Raw genomic sequence first — 25,281 nt, forward strand, 5'->3', positions numbered from 1 at the left:
AGATGAAACAGAGAGAAAATTTCTTCCCAACAAGGACATGCAAAGGACAGAAGGTGTCCTTGAGTTAATCTCTTTCCCTTGACCTGCGTCAGCACACACTATGTGCGTGAATTGCGTGTGTGTGTACGTGCACAGATATTTGTGTTCAATTGTGTGGGGATCATTTGGTGTATTTGTAATGTCCAAGCATGCATTTGTGGATATTTGTTTAGTATTTATTCATGTGTCCCATGGGAGGGGGTGTTTATTATAGACTATTTTATTTTTTAATTTTTTGAAAAGATTTTATTTATTCATGAGAAAGAGAGAGAGAGAGAGAGAGAGAGAGAGAGGCAGAAACACAGGCAGAGGGAGAAGCAGGCTTCATGCAGAGAGCCCAATGCGAGACCCAGTCCTGGGACTCCAGGATCACGCCCTGGGCCGAAGGCAGGCGCTCAACCACTGAGCCCCCCAGGCGTCCCTATTATAGACTATTTTAAAACATATTTTCAGGTTCATGGCAAAGTTGGGCAGAAAATATAGAGTTCCTATATACCCCCTGCCATCACAAAATCACAGCCTCCCCCACTATCAACATCCCCCCAGAGGGAGACATGTGTTACAATCGATGAACCCATATTGACACATCATCATCACTCAGAGTCCATAGTTTGTATCCGGGTTCACTCTTGGTGCCCTACATCCTGTGGGTTTTGACAAATGTGTAGTGACGTGGAATCATAATTATAGTCTCATACTGAGTAGTTTCACTGCCCTGAAACTGTGCTCCACCGATTCATCCCTCCCGCCCCCACTAAGCCCTGGCAATTGCTGATCCCTTTACTGTCTCCATGGTTTCACCTTTTCCAAGAGGTCCTAGAATGAGGATCTTACCATCTGTAACCTTCTCAGATAAGCTTCTTCTACTTAGTAATAAGCATTTAAGATTCTTCTGCGTCTTTCCATGGTTGGAAAGTTCATTCTTTAAAAATACATTTTTTAAAGATTTTATTTATTCATGAGAGACACAGAGAGAGAGAGATGCAGATTCACAGGCAGGGGGAGAAGCAGGCTCCCTGCGGGGGGACCTGATGTGGGACTCGATCCCAGGACCCCGGGATCATGACCTGAGCCGAAGGCAGACACTCAACCACTGAGCCACCCAGGCATCCTCTAAAGGTCATTCTTAAGAGCTTTGTGTTACTCTAGTGTCTGATAGACCACAGTTTGTGGATCCATTCACCTACTGAAGGACATCGTGGAGGCTCCCACGTCCCGTCGTATTTTTGTGTGAGAGAGGAGATGGGCCATGAAGGAGAGCAGAGGTTCACGATCTTGCACACGTCATGATGAGCGATTCCCAGGGGGCCGATGCCAGAAGTGCAGCAACGTGATTGTAGGTGACGGGATGGAGGGAGAAGTGGAGAGAGAAGGGGGAACTCTGGTTGGCTTCTGCCCTTGCCCCTCAGGGCCTGCTGTACATTTGAATGGACACATGGGGCTTCTCATCACCGTGTGCACAAGATCATGGACTTCTCCTCTCTCTCCTTCACGGCCCTACGGGACCTGAAACTCAACCCGTCCAAGACGAAACTCATCACCCTCCCCTCCCTAGCCCAACCTGGCCCCTCATCTCACGTTCCCATCTCGGCACATGACACCACCATCTACCCAGTTGCGAAAGGTAGCAGTAATCTGTGCATCTTCCAAAACTCCTCCCTTCCTCTCTTTGCCTCCTGACCCCGTGATCAGCAGGTGCTGTCAATTCTCTTTCCCCAACACATTCTGAATCTTTCCGTTCTCTCCAGCCCCAAAGCCACATCCAGGGATCGGCCTCCTGGGTGAAGCTTCCGTGCATCCCCTTACGCCAGTAGAGTTGTTTTGGAAACGTCAGGCCCCTCAACACAGCCCTGAGACTCACAAACATGCACTGGGCTTTCTGGCCCTCATTTCCAGATCGGACTTTGCTGCCGGCCTATGTGCATGGTCTTCGAGGGGAAAGCGGTTTGGCCTGCTGGGGGATGTTGGGCAATGTCCGGAGACATTGTTAATTATCACACTTGGGGGGGGGCGGTTTGCTACTGGCATCTAGTGCGTCGAGGTCAGGGATGCTGCGAAGCGCCCTACCATGCACAGGACAGCTCCTCCCTCCAAGAACCATCTGTCGTCAAATGTCAATAGAGCTGAAGATGAAGAATCCTTATCTAGAACTGTTCAAAGCCCTTCAGAGACCAGCGCTGGGCCCAGGCTGCTAATCACGTATCCAGATGAGTGGGTAGAGAAAGCTGTAAGTGTAGAGAAGCTTTACGGTCACTGGACATAGTAATTTTATGACCATTGGGCTCATGTATAGCCTGTATTTAAAATTCTTTTTTAATCCTTTTTTATTTTTATTTATTTATTTTTAAATATTTTATTTATTTATTTATTCATGAAAGACAGAGAGAGAGGGAGGCAGAGAGAGAAGCAGGCTCCATGCAGGGAGCCCAATATGAGACTTGATCCCAGGACGCCAGGATCATGCTCTGGGTGAAGGCAGGCGCTAAACCACTGAGCCATCCAGGGATCCCCTTAATCCTTTTTAAAAATCAACTTTTAGAACAATTTTCAGCTTAGAGAAAAATTGAGCAAATAGGTGTTTCTATATACTTCGTCTGCCAACACACACACACACACACACACACACACATAGTTTCCCCTGTTGGGAACATCTTACGCTAGTATAAGACATTTGTTACAATCAACGAACCCATTTTGATACATTAGTATTAACTAAAGTACATGCTTTACCCTAATGTCCTTTTTGTGGTTCAGGATCCCTTTTTATTTATTTATTTATTTATTTATTTATTTATTTATTTATTTATATTTTATTTATTCATGAGGGACACACAGAAAGAGGCAGAGACACAGGCAGAGGGACCCAGGACCCTGGGATCACGACCTGAACCAGAGGCAGAGACTCAACCACTGAGCCACCCAGATGCCCCTCCACATGACATTTAGTTGTCACATCGCTGTAGGCGCTTCTTGGCTGGGGTGGTTTCTTGAGCCTTCCTTGTCCTGGATGACCGGGACGGTTTTGAGGAGTATTGGTCAGGCCTACTGGAGGGCACCCACCTCTCTGTTGGAATTTTGCCCACCTCTTCCTCGCGGTTAGGCTAGGGTTATGAGTTTGGGGAAGAAAGATCACAGAGGCAAAGTGCCATTCTCCTCGCAATGTATCATGACAGTATGGACTCTCCACCTAATTATGACTGTTGATGGTGGTCTTGATCACGAGCCAGGTGACACTGTGGGTTTGTCAGCTTACTCCACCATGAAGCTACTCTTTGTCACCCTCTTTCCACACTGTACTTCCTGGAAGGAAGTCACACTGTATGCTCCACCTCCCGGAGAATGCAGTGTCTACATAAATGGGTTGGAATCCTTCTGCACATCAAGCTCTCTTGTCCTTCAACCATGAATGTATTTGATCATTTGTTTATATCAGGATGAACTCATGGATCTTTATTCTTGGGGTTATAATTCTGTATGACTTTTTATTTTTTTATTTTTTATTTTTATTATTTTTTTAAAGATTTTATTTATTTATTCATGAGAGACAGAGAGAGAGAGAGAGACACACACACACACAGGCAAAGGGAGAAGCAGGCTCCATGCAGGGAGCCCAAAGCCGGACTTGATCCCTGGTCTCCAGGATCACGCCCTGGGCTGAAGGTGGCGCTAAACTGCTGAGCCACCTGGGCTGCCTCTGTATGATTTTTTTAAAAAATATTGTATTTATTCATGAGAGATACACAGAGAGAGGCAGAGACTAGGCAGAGGGAGAAGCAGGCTCCCCACAGGGAGCCCAATGTGGGACTCGATCCCAGGACCCCAGGAGACAACCCGAGACAAAGTCAGATGCTCAACCACTGAGCCACCCAAGTCCTCTATAATCCCATATGACTTTAATTTTGATCCTCAACGCGCTCCAGTTTTGGACACTGGGTGGGCTTTTTCAGCCAGGCTCCTATGGCCTTTGACACGCCCCATCATTGTCAGATGTTCCTTGCTTCTAGCATCATGCATGTCTTTTTCTATTTTATTTTCCTAGAAACTATTTTTAAAAATATTTTATTTATTTATTCATGAGAGACTCAGAAAGGCAGAGACATAGGCAGAGGGAGAAGCAGGCTCCTTGAGGGGAGCCCGATGGGGACTCAATCCCAGGACCCAGGGATCACGACCTGAGCCCAAGGCAGATGCTCACCCACTGAACCACCCAGGCATCCCTCCTAGAAATTAATTTTTTAAAGATTATATTTATTTATTTGAAAGAGAGAGAGAGAGAGCGTGCATAAGGTGGGGGGGGGCAGGTGCAGAGGACAGAGGGAGAAACTGATTCCCCACTGAACAACATGGGGCTCGATCCCAGGACCCTGAGATCATGATCTGAGCTGAAGGCAGACGCTTAACTGACTGAGCCACCCAGGCACCCCTTAGAAATTAATTTTTATTGCATTTTATGGATTTGGGGGAAAAAAGTGGTTCTTCACTGGAGAGAATCTGAGAAGCACTTCAAGACCGTCTAGCAGCTTCCTCTGCACTCTCGGCTGCAGTGACCATCCCCTGAGCACGTGGGGCTTGCACCTGCCCTGGGACCCTTGCAGGTCTCTCTGCCTGTAATGCTTTTCCTTCAACTCTTCCTTTTCATCCTTCCTATCTCTGCCTATCTCCCAGCCTCAGAGAAGCCTCCTCCTCCCAGGCTGAAGCAGCCCCCACCCCAGCTGTCTCTAGCGGCGCTCTCGCTTTGTTTTCTTATCTTCCCAATATTTTGTTCCCTGCTGAAATAATCTGCTTGACGTGTTAACATCTCCTTCTAAACGTAAGCATCAGGGCGCCTGGCTGGCTCAGTTGGTGGAGCGTGTGACTCTTGAGCTTGAGCTTGAGAGTTCAAGTCCCATGTTGGGTGTGGGGATTAATTTTTTTAAAAAATCTTAAAAAAATAAAGGCAAGTGTCATGAGGATGGGGATAGGCCTTGGCATGCACAATATTTTTTTTTAAGTTTTTATTTATTTATTCATGAAAGACACACAGAGAGGCAGAGACATAGGTAGAGAGAGAAGCAGGCTCCCTGCAGGGAGCTTGATGGGGGACTGGATCCCAGGGCCCCGGGATCATGACCTGAGCCAAAGGCAGAAGCTCAACCACTGAGCCACCCAGGTGCCCCTGTTTGTTTGTTTGTTTGTTTGTTTGTTTGTTTTTTAAATTGTGTTTCAGAAAAGTGTCCTGAGATCCCTGGATGTGGTGGGGATCTGATAATAATTTCCTTCTACCGAGGCCAAACTTCAGAGAGGCCACCATGAAACACTGTGTGGGTGGAGAACAAAAACAGTGGCCAGGGGCGCCTGGGTGGCTCAGTCGGTTAAGCATCTGCCTTCGGCCCAGGTCATGATCCCGGGGTCCGGGGATCAAGCCCCGCACTGGGCTCCCTGCTCAGCGGGGAGTCTGCTTCTCTCTCTCCTTCTCTCTCTCTCAAATAAATACATGCTTAAAATGAAAAGAAAAGAAAAGAAAGAAGAAAAGAAAACCAGCGGCCACACTTGAATCCCCATACTATAGCTCAGTGTGGGTTAGAGGTACAGAGAGGGAATCCCAACCATCCTCTGATCTCAGACCAACTACTGGCCTCATCCAACCCCATTCGAGGGTCATGAATGGTTAGAGACGGTAGGCAGCCTCAGCATGGAAGAGCAGCATAGTGGGTCAGTGGGTGGATCCAGGGGCCTTGGCTCAAAGCCTCCTTCCATTCTCCTTGCCGTGTCACTTTGGGGCTCTGAGCCTCAGCATATCTGTCTGTAAAATGGGTGATACGCTCATGATACTCGGGACACGGTGAGGATGAAACGAGACTGTGCTGGCCATTAAAAGACTCTCAAAAGTTGTTACCTGTTGGTATGACCCCCAAAGGGCACACACGTGCAGAATTTTGCAGATGACTTTGGGGGGCTTCCTACACCTCCCCAAAACCTAGTCCTGAATCTCGACCTATGAACTCTCCAAGTCATCCCCACCCCCGGCTTAATAAACCAGAGCCTGTCTGATGAGCTAGGAGGTGTGAGAACCAAAGGAAGCCCCAGGTGAGGGAGGAGGCGGCAGCCCAGGACTAGGGGAGGGCCGGAGGGGGGCTGCAGGGAGGGGGCCACCTCCTGCATACAGGGGAGCCAGTGTGTCTGGAGCTGCCTGGGCCCCCGGAACAGGCCCTCCGGGGCAGGTGGGACCTCGGTTCCAGCCGGCTGTGTGTGGGTGGGGCGGTCTGGCCCAGCCAGGAGTTCCAGTTGGCCCAGTGTGGGGGCTGGGCCTGAGGAGGCCCCTGGTACCTGGGCCAAGGGCACTGTGCCCAGCTCCTGTAGACACCAGTGGACGCCCCCAGGCCTTCCAGCCCAGGACAGGTGGGGGCCTGCGGGTCCCCTCCCGGGGGGCCGGAAGCCTCTGCTTGTGTGTTTACAGAGCATCCCCCAGGAGTGCGGGCCAGTTCGTGTTTGTCCTTGGGGTCCACGGAGGTCATGAGAACCTTCCCAGAAAAGCAAACACACGTGTGAACTGGCAGGACACGCCACGCTCACAGGAGTGGCAGCCCATGACAGCACGTCCTTCCTTGCCAGGGTGCCTCCCCAGGCCAGGAGCCCCAGACCCCCCAACAGTGCCACAGATGGAGAAACCAAAGCCCAGTGTCGGGGGAAAGGACGCGTTCAGGTCTTTCGGGGGGATTGGGACAGGAGCTGAGGCACGTGCTTTGCACACGTCAATGTGTGTGTTCAAACACAGACACACTGGCCCCTTTGTGCGCCCACACCCACCTCCTGCATGGGCACATCCAGACAGGAGGGCCGACGCCCCAGCTCCCCTCCCTCAGGCACACCCACCCCCTCTCCAGTCACACGCTTGGGACCATGAGACCCACGCCTCGAACACGCAACGTGTATTAAGGGGACCCAGGAATTTCTACAAAGTGTGGGCTCAGGGATCACCATCTGGGAGGGGGGCTGTCTCAGGGAACTGACTTGCTGTAGTGCTTTCTCATATCATAGAACTTTTTAAAAGATTTTATTTATTTATTCATCAGAGACACAGAGAGAGGCAGACATAGGCCGAGGGAGAAGCAGGCTCCCTGCAGGGGGCCTGATGCTGGACTCGATCTCAGGACCCTGCGCTAAAGGCCGACACTCAAGTGCTGAGCCACCCAGACGCCCCATCTCACAGAATTTTTTACAGTCGGGAAAACACGGATTGTTCTGTGCCTGTGCGGGGTGTGTGCTCTGAATGAAACTCCCTCTGTAGTTCTAAAGGCAGAAACTCACACTTACATCCCCTCACGTGGAATTCACCCATTTGGTCTCCCTTAGACGTGACACACAAATGCACCTAGGTGCCCACAAACGCCTTTACACACCCATAGAGCCATTCAAAACACAACTGCTTACACATGCGTACCCACACACGGTCATAGATTCACCATCAGGCACACCCACAAATGCATTCACAGATAGAGGTAAGTTCAGATACTCAATTTACATTCAGGAAACAGATACACACGTGCCCCTTATCACCCTCATGCTCACACACAGATCCATGCAAATATCCCCAAATTCACGCAGATGTAAAGAGCAGCTTCACATACACACGCTCGAAAAGTTGTACACGTCAAGAGATAACATACAAACCCAATCACATACGTGTGCGTGTTATACACATGCAATCACACCCGACTACACACACTTAGACATACAGGCCCGCAAAGACAACACAGACCCAAACACGTGTGTATTCTCGATTGCACACGGGTCAGAGGCACATGGCAGATCTTCCCACACGAAACCACAACGGAACACACAACCAAATATCAAACAAATACCCACAAAGGGGGCTCAGACGTTTGCAAGTGTCCTCACTTCTCGCCATTCAGCCACATTCACAGATACAGGTAGTCACACTCCCGCATGGACACACGTGCCCTCAATTTCTTTCCTACGCTCCTTCACTGGCACTGATCACACCCTCACACAAAACACAAGAACATCTCGATGCTCACACACACTCAAATCTCATGGTCTCGCAAATCCACTGGCAAACCCCAACTACACACGCACGCGCACCACTCCTATGTCCTCTGGACACAGACACCCACGCAATCCAGATTCCTGTAGACACAACACACACGAACGACGTGGACACACACACACACGCAGACACCCTGGAATACACTCGTTCGCCACCCGAATACATTCGGAGACGCACACGCTGGTGAGAACACACACACTCTCGTACGCGCCCGAGACGCGATCGGACACAGGCGCCCCCACGCACCCGCTGCCTCCCGGCCGCGGAGGACAGGCCCGCATGGATGCTCACGCGCACACGTGAGGGGACACACTTGGGCCAGCACCCCCCCCCCCCGCACACGGAGGGTCCCTGCCCGCCCCGGCGCACGCGCGCCCCCGCGCCCCCGCATCCCCGCGCCCCTCCGCAGCCGCGCGCCGCCACCGCAGCCCGGGCCGCCCCACCTCGCGGCGGGGGCCAGGCGGGGCCCCGGGGACCGGGTCGGGGTCTGGGCCGGGGGCGGGGCGCACCTGGGCTCCGCCCCGGGGCGGGGCCGACGCTGCGTCGCGAGCGCGAGCGGCCGCACCTGGCTCGGCGGCGGCGGCGGCGGCGGCGGCGGCGGCGGCGGCAGCGGCGGGCCCGGTCCGGGTGCGAGCGCGGCGCAGCCCAGCCCGAGCGAGCGCGGAGCGGGCGCCCGCAGCCCCGGCGCCGCCATGGTGGAGGCGGCGCCCCCCGGGCCCGGGCCGCTGCGGAGGACCTTCCTGGTGCCCGAGATCAAGTCGCTGGACCAGTACGATTTCTCGCGGGCCAAGGCGGCGGCCAGCCTGGCGTGGGTGCTGCGGGCCGCGTTCGGGGGCGCAGGTACGGGGCCGGGGCCGGGGGCGGCAGGTGCGGGGGGCGGGGCGGCGGAGGCCGGGGCCGTGGGAACAATAGCGCCGGCCGCCGGGGGGCCCCGGGCTCCGGCCCCGCCGCGCCGGGCCTCCGGGCTTCCTGCTCGGCCCGGGCGGCGGACTTTGCCCGCCCGGCTGCGGGAGCGCGGTGGGGGTGGGGCCGGCGGCCCCGGTCGGCGCCGGGACCCCGGCGTCCGGGAGCCCAGGTGAGCGGGGCGGGGTCTCCCGGGCGGGCCTGCGCGCCGTGCCCCCCTTGCACACTCCCATCACGCCCCCGCGAGGACCGTGCCCCCCGCGCCGCCGCCGGGACCCACGCCCCGCGGCAGCCCTCCCTGCGCTGCGGGCGGCGGGGGCAGCCCCGGGAGCCCCTTCTTTCGCCTCCAGGGCCCCGGGCAGCGGCTGGCAGCTGTGACTTATTACCCCCATTTTGCCGAGGAGAAGGGAATCGGCGTGTCCGGGATCGGCGGGGGTGGGGGCCAGGTGGAGGGCCTTCTCCGCTGGGGCAGAGCCTCTACTCGGCCCGAGGCCCACACGGGTGAGGAAGTCAGGCCCCCCCAGAGGCAACGCTGCGGGTGGGTCCCCGGGTTCCAGGGCCTGAGCGCGCCAAACCAGGGCCCTAGGGCCGACCGGCCCCTCGGGCCAGAGCTGGGAGCCAGGGCCTGTTACCGGGCAGCCAGGGTTAATTAAGGTCCGGGCCTTCCCGGGAGTCCTGGGGGGACGCCTTGCTCTCCCCCCGGCCTGTCCACTGGTCTTGGCACCAGCTGGGCACAGCCCATCCCCCCTTCAGTGGCCTTCCCAGATCAACCTGTTCTGGGTGTGGGGCTCGGGGACAGCTGCCCATCTCCTGGGTCCGCCCAAGCCTGTGTCTTTCTCCCAGCACCCTCCCGTGCAGGGCCCACTCTGAGGCCTGCCTTTCCCCGAGGATCTGCTTGAGGAAGAAAGGAGGCTGGCAGGGAGAGACCCAGGTCTGCCCCAGCCTCTCACGGCCCGGGTTACGTGGCCCTAGAAGGCTTGACTTTGGGAATCAGAACTGGGTTTGAGTCCCGGCTCCACCAGGTTATGGACGAATTATCCCAGTTCTCTATAAAGCTTCTGTTTCCCCCTCTGTAAAAGAGGGGGGAACTTACCCATTTTGCAAATGACTGTGGGGCACCCACTAAGTGCCAGGGCAGGGCTTGGGTGATTGGGATCCCAGTACCCTCTTCACAGAGTTGCTGGAGGCAGACCTCAGATTTCTTCCCGTTGTGTCTGGCAGACAGTGCATTCTAAACGGCTGCTCGCTGTCACTGCTGCCGTGATCAGTAGCGGTATTTAAAATATATTATTTATTTATTTATTTATTTATTTATTTATTTATTTATTTATTTATTTATTTATTTATTTGAGATAGAATGAGAGAGAGAGAAAGGATGAGCAGCAGGGAGGGGCAGAGGGAGAGAGAGAAGCAGACTCCCCATTGAGCAGGGAGCCCAACGCGGGGCTTGGTCCCAGGGCCCCAGAATTATGACCTGAGCTGAAGGCAGATAGTTAACCAACTAAGCCACCCAGGTGCCCCAGTAGTGGCATTTTTATTAAGAATATTAAGATTACCGTGGAGCAGAAATCACTGTCCCATTTCACAGAAAGGAAAGTGAGGTCTCTTGGGATGCCCTGACTCACCCAGTTCTGTTCTCACTGAGCCAGCTCCCTGCACTGTCCAAGATCCTCCCTGAGGGTCAGGTGCAGTCCTCCTCCGACCCTCCTTCCCTAGACAGAGGGAGGGGCTGAGGAAGGTGGGACACCAGGCCCAGAGAGGGAAGTAGGGAACAGAGATCTGCTTGATTCATGAACTCTGGGACTTTTTACCCATGCCCGTTGGGTGCCAGGCTGGTGCTGGGTGCTCAGGACAGAGAGGATGGGGGTGGAGTTGGGAGAGAGGGGGATGGGACATGAAACCGGATCATTGCTGCTTAGGGTGATAAGGTCTGTGTTGTAGAGGAGTCTGTTAGGGGCAGGAGGAGGAAATCGTTGAGCTCTGCCTGGGAGGGAAGGAGAAAGGAAGTCTCCCCGAGGAGGAGGGAGGGTTTGAACCTTGAGGGATGCTTTTAGGAGTTCGCCAGAGGGAGGAGACCCGCATGCAGAAAGGCCTGGGGGTTTGGACCAGTGGGGAGTTCTCAGAGAAGACTGTGTAGGTCCCCGTGGTGGGGTGGTGGCTGAGGGAGGTGGGAGATGAGAGAGGCTGGTGGGACAGAGGAGGGCCTCTCAAGCTCTGTGTGTGTGGGGGGGGAGGGGGGAATCTGAGGGCACTGGGGAGCCATGGAACATGTTTGAGGACTTGACAAAATGAGATCCGATATGCAGTTGCCCAAAGGGAAGGCAGTTCTGGTGGCCGGGAGGCACAGGGGTGAGGAGGCTGTGGGAATGCAGGCAGGTGGGCTCCGGGACTCTAACTCAGAGATTCCAAAGGGTGCCGACTCTATGCAAGTTTGGGAAACACCGCACCAGAGTCCCTCATGCCAGAGCATCAGTGTGACCTCTGGGGAGACTGGGTTCATGTCAGCTGGGCCGTTTATTAGCTGTGTGATCCTGGGCAAGTTAGCTCTCTGGGCCTTGGTTTTCTCATTGGGACCGTGGGGCTAAGAGCAAGCGTCCTAAGGGTTACTCGAGCAAATGCATGCAAGGCGGCCGTGGTATGAGTACATGCTAGCTGTGTCGTAGAGCTGGGTGGTCCAGGGTGGTGGCCACAGCCACATGTGGCTGGTCTTCGTTGTGACGTGTTTTAAATGTAAGTGAACTACACTGTGGCCTGATATCTGAAGACTTGATATAAGAAAAAAAAAAGTGAAATATCTAATCCATAAGGCTTTTATATTATTTTTTTTAATTTTTTAAATTTTTTTTTTATTTATTTATGATAGTCACACAGAGAGAGAGAGAGAGAGGCAGAGACACAGGCAGAGGGAGAAGCAGGCTCCATGCACCGGGAACCCGACGTGGGATTCGATCCCGGGTCTCCAGGATCGCGCCCTGGGCCAAAGGCAGGCGCCAAACCGCTGCGCCACCCAGGGATCCCAAGGCTTTTATATTAATTACATGTTGAAATGATAGTATCAGATATGTATTGGGTTAAATATGTTCTTAGGGTTCCTCGTTTCTACTTTTCTAATGGGGCTACTACAAAGTTTAATAAAACGACGTATGTGGGCCAGACTGTATTTCTGTCAGACGGCACTACACTATGATAGATGCCTAATAAACATTTTTAGTAGAGAGCGGTGGCTCTCAAGCGGGGGTGGGGTGGTTTGCCTCTTAGACCTTTGATAGTGTCTGGAGACATTTTTCATTGTCACTACTTAGAGGAGGGTGCTCCTGGCATATAGTGAGTAGAGACCAGCGACTCTGCTGCTCATCTTACAAGGCCCTGGACAGCCTACCCCACCCCCTGCTGAACACAAAGAAGTATCCAGCTGCAATGCCAGTAGTGCCAGGTGTAGGCACACACACAGGTAGAGAGGAAGTGCTTGATGAGCATTAGCTATTGGTAGGCCTGGCTCACGTTTTTTTTCATCTTGAAGGTCCTGACATGTCCTGCAGGAAAGAAATTTGTTTAATTTTGCCTGTGGGTGCAGGAAATGAGCTGGGGCTGGGGAGGTAGGGAGCAGGGCTTGGGTTGGGGAGATGCCAGGAGGTTGAAACCCAAGGACTTTAGGTGTTGGGGGAGGTGGACAGGAGGAGAGATGGTGATTTCTCCCTGCAATTTCTCTCACATAGGGAAGGAACAGGTTTGGAGCAAGGTACTGAGCATCACGGGAGATGCCCAGAGGGCAGTGGGACACAAGGCCTGGGCTGCAGCAGGTGGCAGTGCTCAGATGGCCATGGAAGCCATCATGGGGTGGGGAGTACATATCCACTTACAGGGCTGCTCTGACCGAGCTGTCAGCAGCCTGGCATTGACCGGGCACGTGGGGAGGAGGCCTGGCTTGAGTGGCGGGACAGAGAAAAAGCCGGGAGATGCTGGGGGAGGAAGGTTTCCGGAATAAGGAGGTGCTGGGCAGAGCGCCCAGGCAAGATACGGCCCACAACTGTGCGTTGGAGGGCCGCTGCTGGCCTTGGGGAGGCTGGGAGCTGGGAGGGCAGGAGCCCGGATCAGGGAGGTTGGGATGGGGGTCAGGTGGAAGGAAGGAAGCCTGGAGAATTCTCGTCTTTCAAGGAGCTGCCCTGAGGGGGCAAGAGTGGGTACAACTCTCCACAGGAGTGGAGCATGAAGAGGGAAGGTCAAGTGTGATTTTAGGAGGCGGAGAAGGAGCCGGGGCAGGGAGGGACTGAAGGGGAAGATGCCTGGGTCCTTGTAGGTAAGGGCGGGGCGTCTCTGGGGAGCAGGGCTGTGAGACAGGCACCTGGGGAGGGTCTGGTAGGTCAGGCGCAAACATTTTTAAGCAGCAGAATCCTGCCTCCCATTCTTTCAGACACACAGAACCCCAAAAGACAAAACTGTTTGGATTGGAATTAAGAGTCGGGGCCTCCCTGGAAGACCCCCACGAGGGCAGACTTCCGGTGCTGGCCTCAATCACCTCCTCCCAGACCTCCCCAGAGAATCTTCCTAGTGGCTTATTCTGGTCTTTCTCCTCCCCACCCTTGGATCCTGCTTGGGGGCTCCCCCCCACCCTTCCCTCTGCATGGGGCTTCTTCGGACCTCCTCTTGCCCTGCCTGTCTCATTCAGTGTTTTCAGGGGGTTCTGTGGCTGCCTCTGCAAGGTGCTCTCACCTCTCTCCTAAGGCCCAGGCCCTCACAGTCAGCCTGTGCCGCCTCACCTGCTGTCCCTCCTATACCCCCACCTTAGCCCTCTTTCCAGTCACACCTGACGGGGCCCAGACGCCTCCCTCTGGCTCCCCCTCCCCTGCCTCCACCCTTCAGTCGCCAGGTGGAGACCAGTCACCCCCTCTCTCCCCAGAATGTCTGCAGCCTTGCTACCTCCCCCTTCCGTCCCCTGCCAGCCAGCCTTCCACCCCACAGCTCACCCCACCCCACCCCACCTCCAAGCTGAGAGAGGGCATAGAGTCTGCTAAAGGCCTGGCTTTGAATCCCAGTGTCGGCGTGGCCCAGCTGTGTGGCCTTAGGCAGGTTACTTTCCTTTTCTGTGCCTGTTTCTGGAGTTCCTGGTTGTGCCCTGGCTGCTGCTTCCCAGGCTTGTGAGGCGCCCGGGGAGATCGATTATGTGATCAAGTCATTGTTACCGTCCGAGGGTCTGCAAGCCCACCCACCTCCCGGCAAGCCGCTGCGCAGGTGGCCCCCACGCTGCCTCCTCTCCGGTCCCGGAGCCGCCCTCCCCCCGAGGCGCTGTGCTCTCCCACCTCTTGGCCTCTGCTGGTACAGGCCCCTCCAGCCCAGCCTCTTCCTCTGGCGAACTCCCGCACACCTGCACACCTGCGGGCCTCCGCCCAGGCCCCCTAGCCTCCATCCCGGCGCCGACCTCCCCACGGGTGCGTGGGCCCTGACCCGCCATCACCCCCTCGCCCCACAGAGCATGTGCCCTCGGAGCTGTGGGAGCCCTTCTACACCGACCAGTACGCGCAGGAGCACGTGAAGCCCCCCGTGACGCGGCTGCTGCTCTCGGCCGAGCTCTACTGCCGGGCCTGGCGCCAGGCGCTGCCGCAGCTCGAGCCCCCCCCCAGCCCCTCTGCGCTGCTGGCCCTGCTGGCGAGGAGGGGCACAGTGCCCGCGCTGCCGGAGCGCCCTGTGCAGGAGGCCGACCTGAGGCACCAGCCTATCCTCATGGTAGGCCCCGCCCCGCCCGCCAGGCCTGGCTCCTCCCCAGAGGCCCCGCCCACAGACTGGCTCCTCCCCAGAGGCTCCACCCACGGGGCTGGCTCCTCCCCATAGGCCCCGCCCACGGGCCTGGCTCCTCCCTAGGGGCTCTGCCCACCAGGCCTGGCTCCTCCCCCAGAGGCTCCACCCACAGGCCTGGCTCCTCCCCAGAGGTCCCACCCATAGGCCTGGCTCCTCCCTCAGGCTCCACTCACAGACCTGGCTCCTCCCCCAGAGGCTACACCCACAGGTCTGGCTCCTCCCCAGAGGTCCCACCCATAGGCCTGGCTCCTCCCTCAGGCTCCACCCACAGGCCTGGCTCCTCCCTCAGAGGCTCCACCCACAGGCCTGGCTCCTCCCCAGAGGCTCCACCCATAGGCCTGGCTCCTCCCTCAGAGGCTCCACCCACAGGCCTGGCTCCTCCCCAGAGGCTCCACCCATAGGCCTGGCTCCTCCCCAGAGGTCCCACCCACGGGCCAGGCTCCTCCCAGAGGCCCCGCCCACGGGCCTGGCTCCTCCCCCAGAGGCCCCACCCACAGGCCTGGCTCCTCCCCCAGAGGCTCCACCCACAGGCCTGGCTCCTCCCCACGGGTCCCACCCACAGGCCCATCTCCTCCCCAGTGTCTCCCCTCCAGGCCCGGCTCCTCCCTAGAGGCCCCGCCCACCCGACCTGGCTCCTCCCAGAGGTCCCGCCCACCAGGTCTGGCTTCCCCCCGAAGGCTCCGCCCACCCAGCCTGGCTTCTCCCCTGGCACTATCCTGGGCCCTTGACATGCTCTAATGGCCCGCCAGAAGTGGTTCTTCCAGCACCTTATCCTGGCTCCTTCCCTGAGGCCCCACCCACTAACCGTGGCCCATCCCAAGCCCCTCCTACTTCAGGAGCCCCGAACCCCCATACCTTGAGGTTCTTCTTCTCCTCCCTCAGAGGCGCGGGGAGCCCCCATCCCTCGCCCTGGCCTCACCCTTCAGCCCTTACCCCCACAGGGAGCCCACCTGGCTGTCATTGATGCCCTCATGGTTGCCTTTGCCTTCGAGTGGACAAAGACACTGCCCGGTCCTTTGGCCCTGGCCAGCTTGGAGCACAAGCTCCTTTTCTGGGTGGACACGGTAGGTGGGGTTAGGCTGGCATGGGCTGGGGGCCAGGACCGCACGGTGACCTGCGCACTGACCCCACCCTGCTCCCCAGACCATCCGGCGGCTGCAGGAGAAGACTGAGCAGGAAGCTGCCCAGAGAGCCTCTCCCGTGGCCCCTGCAGATGGGGTGGCCCCAGCACAGCCCTCGGTGAGGCTAGGGCGATGGCCGGATGGCCGGACGCGAGGACAGTTGGAGGGCTGGGTGGGCAGGGAAGGGGTGCCGTGGAGGAGGCCATTCCTGCACTGGGGGGGCTGGAGGTGACTCTTTCTCTCTGCCCTCTCCCCCCGCCTCTCCTGCTGCTCCCCCCTCTGCCTCTCTGGCATCAGTGCCCCACACGCTGGTACTGGAAGCTGGTTCCTGTAAGTGGGGCTGTGTCTCCGCCCCGTCTGCCTGCCTTGCTCGTCGCTTTGTCTCTCTGTGTGTCCGTTCTGCCTGCCTGTCCGCTCCCTCTCCTACTTCTTCCCAGCTGTGAGCAGAAGACGAGGGACCCCCGCCCTGGGGGACAGAGAGAACCCCTCTGTAGTCCGAGGGAAGAGCCGAATCTGCTATTAACTCACAGGGCAGACCCCCCCACCCCCCAGTTACTTTCTGGCAGTGAGTTGTCAGGAGGGCAGAGCTCCCCGGCTCGTCCATCTCGGCTGAGCTGGAAGCTGAGCTGCTAACACTCCTGAAGGGAGGGCTCTAACCCATCGGATGCGTGGATCCTCACCCCAGTGGGCAGGGCACATGGAGAAGACCCCCTTAGCCAACAGGAAGACCCTCCAACCCAGAAGAAGGTGGAAGTACCTTCCTAAGACCCCAGTTTCCTTAAGGACAAATCCCAGCTATGGTGGTGACAGTGGTGGGAGGGGCTGTCCATCCCCGAAGCACGAGGAGAAAGTGACCCCTACAAGGGGGAGGCCTTGGGCTGGAGAGGGTCCCCGCCTTTGCTCACTCTGGGGCCTCCTTCCTTCCACTCTTGGGCCTGGGTTGGGGGCTCCTCTCCTTCTGCCTACCTGCTTCCTCTGCATCCCCTCCCCAAGCTGGGGCCTGGGTCTTTTGTGGGGTGTGTGGGGGGAGATCCCCTGCATGGGAGGCTGCTCTGTGGGGTCCCTCCAGGCTGGGAGGAGCTGGGGTCCCCAAAGCCGGCCAGAGCGCAGTCAGAGCTGGATGGCCAGGGCTCACGACAGGGTCAGGGCTATCTCCCCCTCCCCTGGAGGTGTGCTTGGGGGCCCAGCAAGTCAGCACGCCTCCCGCCCCGCTGACGGCCGCTCCTCTCCCCCCAGCACGCAATTGCCTTCTGTTTGAAGGAGTCGGGGAGCAAACCCCCCATGGTAATGTATCCCCCGCCCCGGGGTCCCAGGAGTCCTGCCCCAGCCCTCGCTGCTGGCCTGGCTGCTCGCAGACACTTCCTTTGCCTCTTGCTGCTGCCCTTCCCCCGCTCCAGGCTGGCCCCACTCTGGCTCTGGGACCCCCAGCTTCACGCCCCCTCATGGCGGATACCCCAGGCCCCCCCCACCCAGCCTGCATGACTGCTCACCTAGGGCCAGCCTGACCTCTGACCTAACTTGGCTCCTGCCCACAGATCCGATACCGCAAGGACCGAGCTGTGGCCCGACGCGCCCCCTGCTTTCCAACCGTGACCACCCTCCAGGATCTGGCAAGTGGGGCCGCGCTGGCTGCCACAATCCACTGTTATTGTCCCCAGCTCTTGCGACTCGAGGGTGAGTGGGTGCGTGTGGGCCACACTTGTCCTTGGGAGCTTGGCACCCAGGCATCCGCCCCAGAGTGGTGCAGGAATTGTGAGTGCATTTTCCAGAACTGGAAGGCCGGGGGTGTGAGCATTTCTCCCCCCGCCCCCCACCCGCAAGTAGCTGTGTGACCTTGCACAAATGTCTAAACTTCTCTGTGCTTCCTATAATTCATTCCTGCTGCAAATGTTTATAGAACTCCAGTCCTGTTTTAGGTGCTGGAGGTCCAGTGAGAACAGTATAGACGTGCTCCTGACCTCAGGCAGCTCACGTCATAGTTGGGAGGGAAAGACACTAAGTGAATCCAGAACATTCTGGATGTTAGGTGCTCTGGTGGGGGCTGGGTGGTCGGGAAGAGCTTTCAGATTTGAGTTCTTGGGGGGACTAATTCTCCAGGTAGTGGGGAACAGATGCAAAGGCCTGAAGGAGCAGCTTGTCCTAGTACCTGTGTTGTGGAGGGCACCTAGCGTGAGGCCCGGCCTGTAGGAGGCCCTCGCTTCCCCGGGGCCCTGTCCTCCTTCCCATAGAGCTGGGGACCCAGGTCTCTTGTCCCCACAGAGGTGTGCCTCAAGGACCCCATGTCTGTGGCGGACAGCCTGTACAACCTCCAGCTGGTGCAGGATTTTTGTGCCTCCCGCCTTCCTCGCGGCTGCCCCCTGTCCCTGGAGGACCTGCTTTATGTCCCACCGCCCCTCAAGGTAAGGCCGTCCTGGGGCCTCGTGAGCTGAGGCCGGCGTCCTGGGCCGCGGGTCCCAGCGGCTGACCCTGCCTTCTGCCTCCAGATCAACCTGGTGGTGCTGCTCGCCGAGATGTTCATGTGCTTTGAGGTGCTGAAACCTGATTTTGTACAGGCCAAGGACCTGCCTGACGGTCATGGTGAGGCCTGGCCCCTGGGTGCGGGGCAGGGTAGGGAGGCCGGGCCCTTGCTCACCTGCTCTCTCTGCTGCAGCGGCCTCCCCCCGGGCCACGGAGGCCTCTCCCGCTCAGAACAGCAGTGGCTGCAGGTATAGTTTCCCTGTTGGGTGAGTCTCGGTGGCCGTGATGGGCCCTTCGTCCCGCTGGGCTCTGCGGCTGGGCTAGGGGAGGCTCTGTTCTCATTCCTGGGAGAGGTGAGCAGGTGCGGGCGGCGGGGCTGGGGGGTCCCTCTGCTGATGCCCGTCTCTTGGCAGTTCTCCGGTCTTCAACTTCCGCCACCCACTCCTGTCACCTGGCGGCCCCCAGTCCCCACTCCGTGGATCCACAGGTGAGGGCAGGGGTACGGCTTGTCCCTGGAGAGACCCCTACCCAGACACGGCCTCAGTAGACATCATGTCTCCTCCTGATCCCTCCACTGGGTCTCCCTCTGGCACCTCAACGGCCCCACGGTGACACTTGTTGACCCCCACAGTGACCCCCAGCTATCTGTCCACATAATGCCCCATCAGTGACACCTCTGACAGACCCCACTCAGGAACCCCAGTGACTCCATAGTGGCCACTGAGTGACCACTTGCCACCCCTCCCCAGGGTCCCTGAAGTCCTCCCCGTCCATGTCCCACATGGAGGCCCTCGGCAAGGCCTGGAACCGTCAGCTCAGGTGAGTGCATGTCCAGGGCCTGGCCGGTGGAGCAGGCTGGGCAGGGGTGGGGCTGGGGCTCGTCCCAGGGGCTGACCCCTCCCTCCTGCCGCCCAGCCGTCCACTCTCCCAGGCAGTGTCGTTCAGCACCCCCTTTGGCCTGGACAGCGATGTGGATGTCGTCATGGGAGACCCCGTCCTGCTCCGCTCCGTCAGCTCAGACAGCTTGGGCCCCCCGCGCCCTGTGCCAGCCCGGACCCCCGTCCAGCCACCCCCGGAGCCTGGCGACCTGCCTACCATCGAGGAGGCCCTGCAGATCATCCACAGTGCCGAGCCCCGGCTGCTCCCAGATGGGGCTGCCGACGGCAGCTTCTACCTCCACTCCCCTGAGGGCTCCTCCAAACTGCCGCTGGCTTCCTCCTACCCACTCGAGGGCGCCTCGAAGCCACTGCCCGATGGGCCCACCAAAGTACCCACCTACGTGCCCCACCCCGAGGGCCCCTTGAAACCATCTCCCTGCCCGGCCGGGGAGGTGTCGAAACCGCTGGCCCTATCCGAGGGCTCCCCGAAGGCAGCAGCCTCGTCCCCGGCGGCCGGCAACTCCGAAGTGAAGATGACCAGCTTTGCAGAACGCAAGAAGCAGCTGGTGAAGGCTGAGGCCGAGGCAGGGTCCCCGGCGGCCACCCCCACAGCACCGGAGGCCCTGAGCTCAGAGATGAGCGAGCTGGGAGCCCGGCTGGAGGAGAAACGGCGGGCCATCGAGGCTCAGAAGCGACGGATCGAGGCCATCTTCACCAAGCACCGCCAGCGACTGGGCAAGAGCGCTTTCCTGCAGGTGCAGCCACGGGAGGCCGGAGGGGACGCAGAGGCGGAGCCGGGCCTGGTCCCCGGTGGGGAGCGGCCGGCGGGTGAGGGCCAGGGTGAGCCATCCCCACGGCCCAAGGCAGTGACTTTCTCACCCGAACTGGGCCCGGTGCCCCCTGAGGGGCTGGGGGACTATAACCGGGCGGTCAGCAAGCTAAGCGCTGCACTGAGCTCCCTGCAGCGGGACATGCAGAGGCTCACGGACCAGCAGCAGCGGCTCCTGGCCCCGCCCGAAGCCCCCGGGCCCGCCCCGCCGCCCGCTGCCTGGGTCATCCCTGGTCCCACGGCGGGTCCCAAAGCCGCCTCTCCCAGCCCCGCTCGGCGAGCCCCAGCTGCCCGGCGCAGCCCCGGGCCCGGCCCCAGCCCGACGCCCCGAAGCCCGAAACACGCACGGCCGGCGGAGCTGCGGCTGGCGCCCCTGACCAGAGTGCTCACGCCTCCCCACGATGTAGACAGCCTCCCCCACCTGCGCAAGTTCTCGCCGAGCCAGGTGCCCGTGCAGACACGCTCCTCTATCCTCCTGGCGGAGGGGTCACCTCCGGAGGAGCCTGTGGCCCGGCCCGGCCTCATCGAGATCCCCCTGGGCAGCCTGGAAGAGCCCACAGCCGAGGACGAGGGAGATGGGAGCCCCCCCGGTGCTGAGGACTCCTTAGAGGAAGAGGCATCTTCAGAGGGAGAGCCCCGGGCCGGGCTGGGCTTCTTCTACAAGGTGAGAGGCCCCGGAGTGGGTGGGGAAGGGCCTGGGGGAGTGGGGTCGCTAGTGGATAATCAGGAGGACGATAGCCGGGTGGGGGTGGGCAGATGGATCGACTGATGGGTGGGTGGTGGTGGGTAGAGGTACACAGGTGGGTGACAGATGGGGCAGGAGTGGGTGGACAGACAGGGCCGGGGTCTGCCGTGGCACCTCCTCCCTCGTGTTCTCTCCTTCACATGATCTCCACCGCGGCCCTGCCAGTTCCCCATCCTACACCGCACAGCACCCCCAGCCCGGGCCAGTGGTGTTGCCTGGATGCTGGCAGTCACGTCCTGACTGGCCTCTACTATCCACCCCACCCCTCCATGCCTGGCTGTTTTCTTTCTTTTCTTTTCTTTTTTTTTTTTTTTTAAAGAGTTTATTTATTCATGATAGAGAAAGAGGCAGAGACAGGCAGAGGGAGAAGCAGGCTCCATGCCAGGAGCTGGACGCAGGACTCGATCCTGGGACTCTAGGATCGCGCCCTGGGCCAAAGGCGGTGCTAAATCGCTGAGCCCCCCAGGGATCCCCTGCCTGGCCATCTTCAACTGAGGAGCCAGACATCACTCTCACACGCACACACACACACACACACTTAAACCTTTCTGTAGTCCCCCTTGTTCCAGACTGTGGAACACAGTCCCCCTCCTGGCTCTGGGCTCTGCTCACCTCTCCCACCTGCCCTTTCCCCTTCCCAGCTCCACACCCCAGCCACCCTGGCCCCTGCTGTTCCAGGCCCGCAAGGCTTGTTCTAGCCTCAGGGCTCTTGCACTTGCTGTCCCCTCAGCCTGGAATATCCTCTTCCCCTCCCAACCCTCCCCAGTGAAGCCCGAGTCATTCTCCCGGGCTGCCTGCCGCCTCCTCCGAGAAGCCTCGCTTAGTGCCCCCAGGTGAGGACAGGTCCCTCCCCGTGCTGCAGCAGGCAGCTACTTCTGCTCGGTTAGGTGGCCTTCCTCACTGGGTTAATTCAGCGCTTGGTGTGAACAGCACCCAGTCTGCCCAGGCACCCAGCATGGGGCTGTGCACAAAGCAGGAACCGACTAAGCGCCTTCGGACCAGTTACAAAAGTGAAAGGGGTGAGTGGCAGGTGGGGTCGACAGAAGTACTAGGGGAGGGACAGCGGCTGGACTCAGTGCCTGTCCCCAGGATGAAGACAAGCCCGAGGACGAGATGGCCCAAAAGCGGGCCAGCCTGCTGGAGCGGCAGCAGCGGCGGGCAGAGGAGGCACGACGGCGGAAACAGTGGCAGGAGGCCGAGAAGGAGCAGCGGAGGGAAGAGGCCGCTCGGTGAGGCTGGGTGCTGCCTGGGACCTCTGCCACCAGTGAACCCGTGACCCACCTGACTGCGTGATTAACTCTTGACCTGCAGGCTGGCCCAGGAGGAGGTGACCTCAGGCCCCCCGGCCCCCCCAGCTCCCGTGGCCCCCTCAGCAACCCCACCCCCTGCTGCCAGGGCCCCAGTGGAGGAAGAGGTGGGCCCCAGGCGGGGGGACTTCACTCGGCTTGAGTATGAACGCAGGGCCCAACTGAAGCTGATGGATGACCTTGACAAAGTGCTGCGGCCGCGGGCTGCGGGGACCGGGGGGCCGGGCCGGGGCGGGCGGAGGGCCCCCCGGCCACGCTCCGGTTGCTGTGATGACTCGGCCCTGGCACGAAGCCCTGCCCGTGGCCTGCTGGGTAAGGACCCTGTAGGGCTGGGGCGTCAGGGATGGTGCCTGCCACACACCCCTTTTCCAGGGCTTATTGAGACCCCCCATGAGGACATGGGGGTGATGGGGGCCTTGGGGGGATGGCCCATGCCTGGTGGACTTCCAAAAGGATATGGGGGCTACAGCGGGGTAAGGTGTGCTGGACAGAACCGGCCCAGAGTCCTCTCTAGGGCTTAAGGAATGTGAGGCCCTCTCAGGGCTGTTCAGGAACGGCGCCTCCTGGGGTTGGGGGGGGAGGGGGCTTCCCCACAGCCGGCTGGGCACAGCCCTCTCCCCCGTGGGTGGGGGGAGATCCATCTCAATTGGAGTGTACAGGGTGAGGGTCTCGTGCGGGGCTGACCCCACGTTCCCTCCACAGCCTGCGGGTGAGCATACCCCTACAACCCCCCAGCCCAGTGGAGGGTAGGGATGACCCCGTGCCCTCTTCTCCCAGGCTCCCGGCTCAGCAAAGTCTACTCTCAGTCCACCCTGTCACTATCGACTGTGGCCAACGAGGCCCCCCATAACCTTGGCGTGAAGAGGTCCACGTCTCGGTGAGTTTGGTGCTGGCAGGTGGGTGCCCTCTCGGTCCGTGTGTCTTCCACTGAAGGGAGGAGAGGGCACAGTCCAGTGCATGTGTGCAAGGGGGGCTGCGGCCAGGCCTCAGGAACATGCCTGTGTGCCCGAGCGGGACCAGGTGTCTTACGGCCAGAGTATATACACGGATGTGCACGTCTCCCACTCTGCAGGGTCCTGGGCCCATCTCTCCCAGGTCCCTCTGCCTCTGGGGAGGCTTCCCCTGCCAGTGACCGCCTCCCTGTCCTCTCCTGTCCCCCCACAGGGCTCCGTCCCCATCCGGCCTCATGTCCCCCAGCCGCCTGCCTGGCAGCCGTGAGCGCGACTGGGAGAACGGCAGCAACGCCTCGTCCCCGGCGTCGGTGCCTGAGTACACAGGTAAGCGGGGCCGGAGCTGGCGAGCCCCGGGCCGGCCTGTGCCCCGTGGGTCCCGCTGACCGCCCTGCCCTCTAGGTCCGCGGCTGTACAAGGAGCCCAGCGCCAAGTCCAACAAGTTCATCATCCACAACGCCCTGTCTCACTGCTGCTTGGCGGGCAAGGTGAACGAACCGCAGAAGAACCGCATCCTTGAGGTGAGCCTGCGCCTGGGGCTGGGGGGCCAGCGGGTGGGCGGGGCAGGGGGGGTCCCTGCCGGCTGGCCAACCGCTTCCACCGCCCAACCAGGAAATTGAGAAGAGCAAGGCCAACCACTTCCTGATCCTCTTCCGCGACTCGAGCTGCCAGTTCCGAGCCCTGTACACGCTGTCTGGGGAGACAGAGGAGCTGACGCGGCTGGCAGGCTACGGCCCCCGTACGGTCACGCCCGCCATGGTTGAGGGCATCTACAAGTACAACTCAGATCGCAAGCGCTTTACCCAGATCCCTGCCAAGACCATGTCCATGAGTGTAGACGCCTTCACCATCCAGGGCCACCTCTGGCAGAGCAAGAAGCCCACTACTCCCAAGAAGGGCAGCAGCACCCCCAAGTAGCCTCATCCCAGAGGTACACAGGGCGGGTCCCAGCCGTCGCCCTCCCGGAGGACAGCCTGGAGGACAATCAGTTGATATTCCTGGGTCTCGTCTGTCCCCAACTTTGTCTGGGTAGGGCTGGAGTCCCTACCCCCTAACTTCTGTCCTGTCCTGCTGTGGGGGCTGAGCTGGGAGGTTCAGGGACTCAGGGCTCAGCTCAGTCTCCTGTCTGTCCTCCCCACCTTCTTGAATAAAATAATTTAGAAAGAGCTTGCGTGTTGGCATCTCCCCAAGGCTGGCTGGGGCGCCCGGTGACATCTCTACCCCGGTTTTCCTTTCTCAGTGGCCCTGATGCGCGGTGCCTGCCGAGGCTCCTTGGCCGCCTCTTTCTGACCTCCCTCCGTGGCCTCACCACCAGCCCCTCACTCCACTTTCCTCCCGAGTGTGGATGTTACTGGCCTCGTGGTATTTTACTGTGGCCAAGTGCTAAGCTCGACCTTCTCTCCTTCCACTGCCTGCCTCCGTTTCTAGGCTTGGTTACCATGGCTAGAGGATTCCCATGTTTCCCTCCTACGAGCTCTACATCCAAGGGTCTGGGCCCATCCTTGGCACGGCCGTGGATGGCTCAGATCGAGGAGCTCCGCCCTGAGCTCCTGGTCTCCCTGTGGCTCAGGCCCAGAACCAGCTTCCCCCACCCCACTTCATACCTAATGGCCTCTTTGGTCTCAAGCTTCTCTCCACCCCCATCCCCCCAGTCCAGGCCAACGACCTGCCCCTCTCCCTCCCCTTCCCACCACAAGACAATCCCTCACAGCCCACATGGCCTGCTCAGGGCACAAATCTGATTACATCCCATGATGCTTAAAATCCCTTAATAGTTTAGAGCCCACTAATGGCTTCCCAGAGCTTAGGCCTAACGACCACGCCCTGGCCCAGGGCTGAGGTCTAGCTTCTGGCTGCTGTCCAGGATGAGGAGTACCTTGCTAAGCTCGCTGACCTGCCTTCCCTTGGGAGGAGGTCAGCGCCCTGGCTCAGGAAGAAACAGTCTGGAGAGCAGAGGCTGGGTGTATCCACCTGCTTCTGTGGGGAAGGGCTGGCAAGACTGGGCAGTCGGGGGCCAGGCCAACCAAGAGGCCTCAGGTGGCAAAGACTGGCCTCTGAGTCCAGAACTGGCTCTGCAGGGTGAGGGTGGGGCATGTGTCCTGGCCTGGAGCCCAACAGTCCCACCTCCTGCGCCAGCCAATCTGGGGCCGGGGTGGGGGGGTGCAGGGAAGGGGGACTGGGCCCAGGGCCAGAGCACTACAGAGCACACAGA

General features: G+C 59.2%; 1 protein-coding gene across 3 annotated transcripts; it reads left to right on the top strand.

The window, feature by feature from the left end:
• The first annotated feature begins 8,692 nt into the window (after nucleotides 1-8,692).
• CAMSAP3 (calmodulin regulated spectrin associated protein family member 3) lies at nucleotides 8,693-24,235 on the top strand. 3 transcript variants are annotated; one of them, XM_055343828.1, is made up of 18 exons: nucleotides 8,693-8,926; nucleotides 14,457-14,710; nucleotides 15,724-15,846; nucleotides 15,926-16,021; nucleotides 17,140-17,187; nucleotides 17,439-17,577; nucleotides 18,163-18,302; nucleotides 18,387-18,480; nucleotides 18,554-18,608; nucleotides 18,774-18,847; nucleotides 19,110-19,179; nucleotides 19,276-20,731; nucleotides 21,902-22,041; nucleotides 22,124-22,431; nucleotides 22,897-22,996; nucleotides 23,284-23,396; nucleotides 23,472-23,590; nucleotides 23,682-24,235. In XM_055343828.1, the coding sequence occupies exons 1-18, from the start codon at nucleotides 8,779-8,781 to the stop codon at nucleotides 23,985-23,987; spliced, it is 3,783 nt and encodes a 1,260-aa protein (XP_055199803.1). In that variant the 5' UTR covers nucleotides 8,693-8,778; the 3' UTR covers nucleotides 23,988-24,235. The 3 variants fall into 3 exon arrangements, with proteins under 3 accessions (XP_055199803.1, XP_055199805.1, XP_055199804.1); XM_055343830.1 differs by having other exon boundaries at nucleotides 19,327-20,731; XM_055343829.1 differs by lacking the exon at nucleotides 17,140-17,187.
• The last annotated feature ends 1,046 nt before the right edge of the window (nucleotides 24,236-25,281 follow it).

This window comes from Nyctereutes procyonoides, unplaced genomic scaffold, assembly GCF_905146905.1.
Source record: "Nyctereutes procyonoides isolate TBG_1078 unplaced genomic scaffold, NYPRO_anot_genome, whole genome shotgun sequence".
Classification (NCBI taxonomy): domain Eukaryota; kingdom Metazoa; phylum Chordata; class Mammalia; order Carnivora; family Canidae; genus Nyctereutes; species Nyctereutes procyonoides.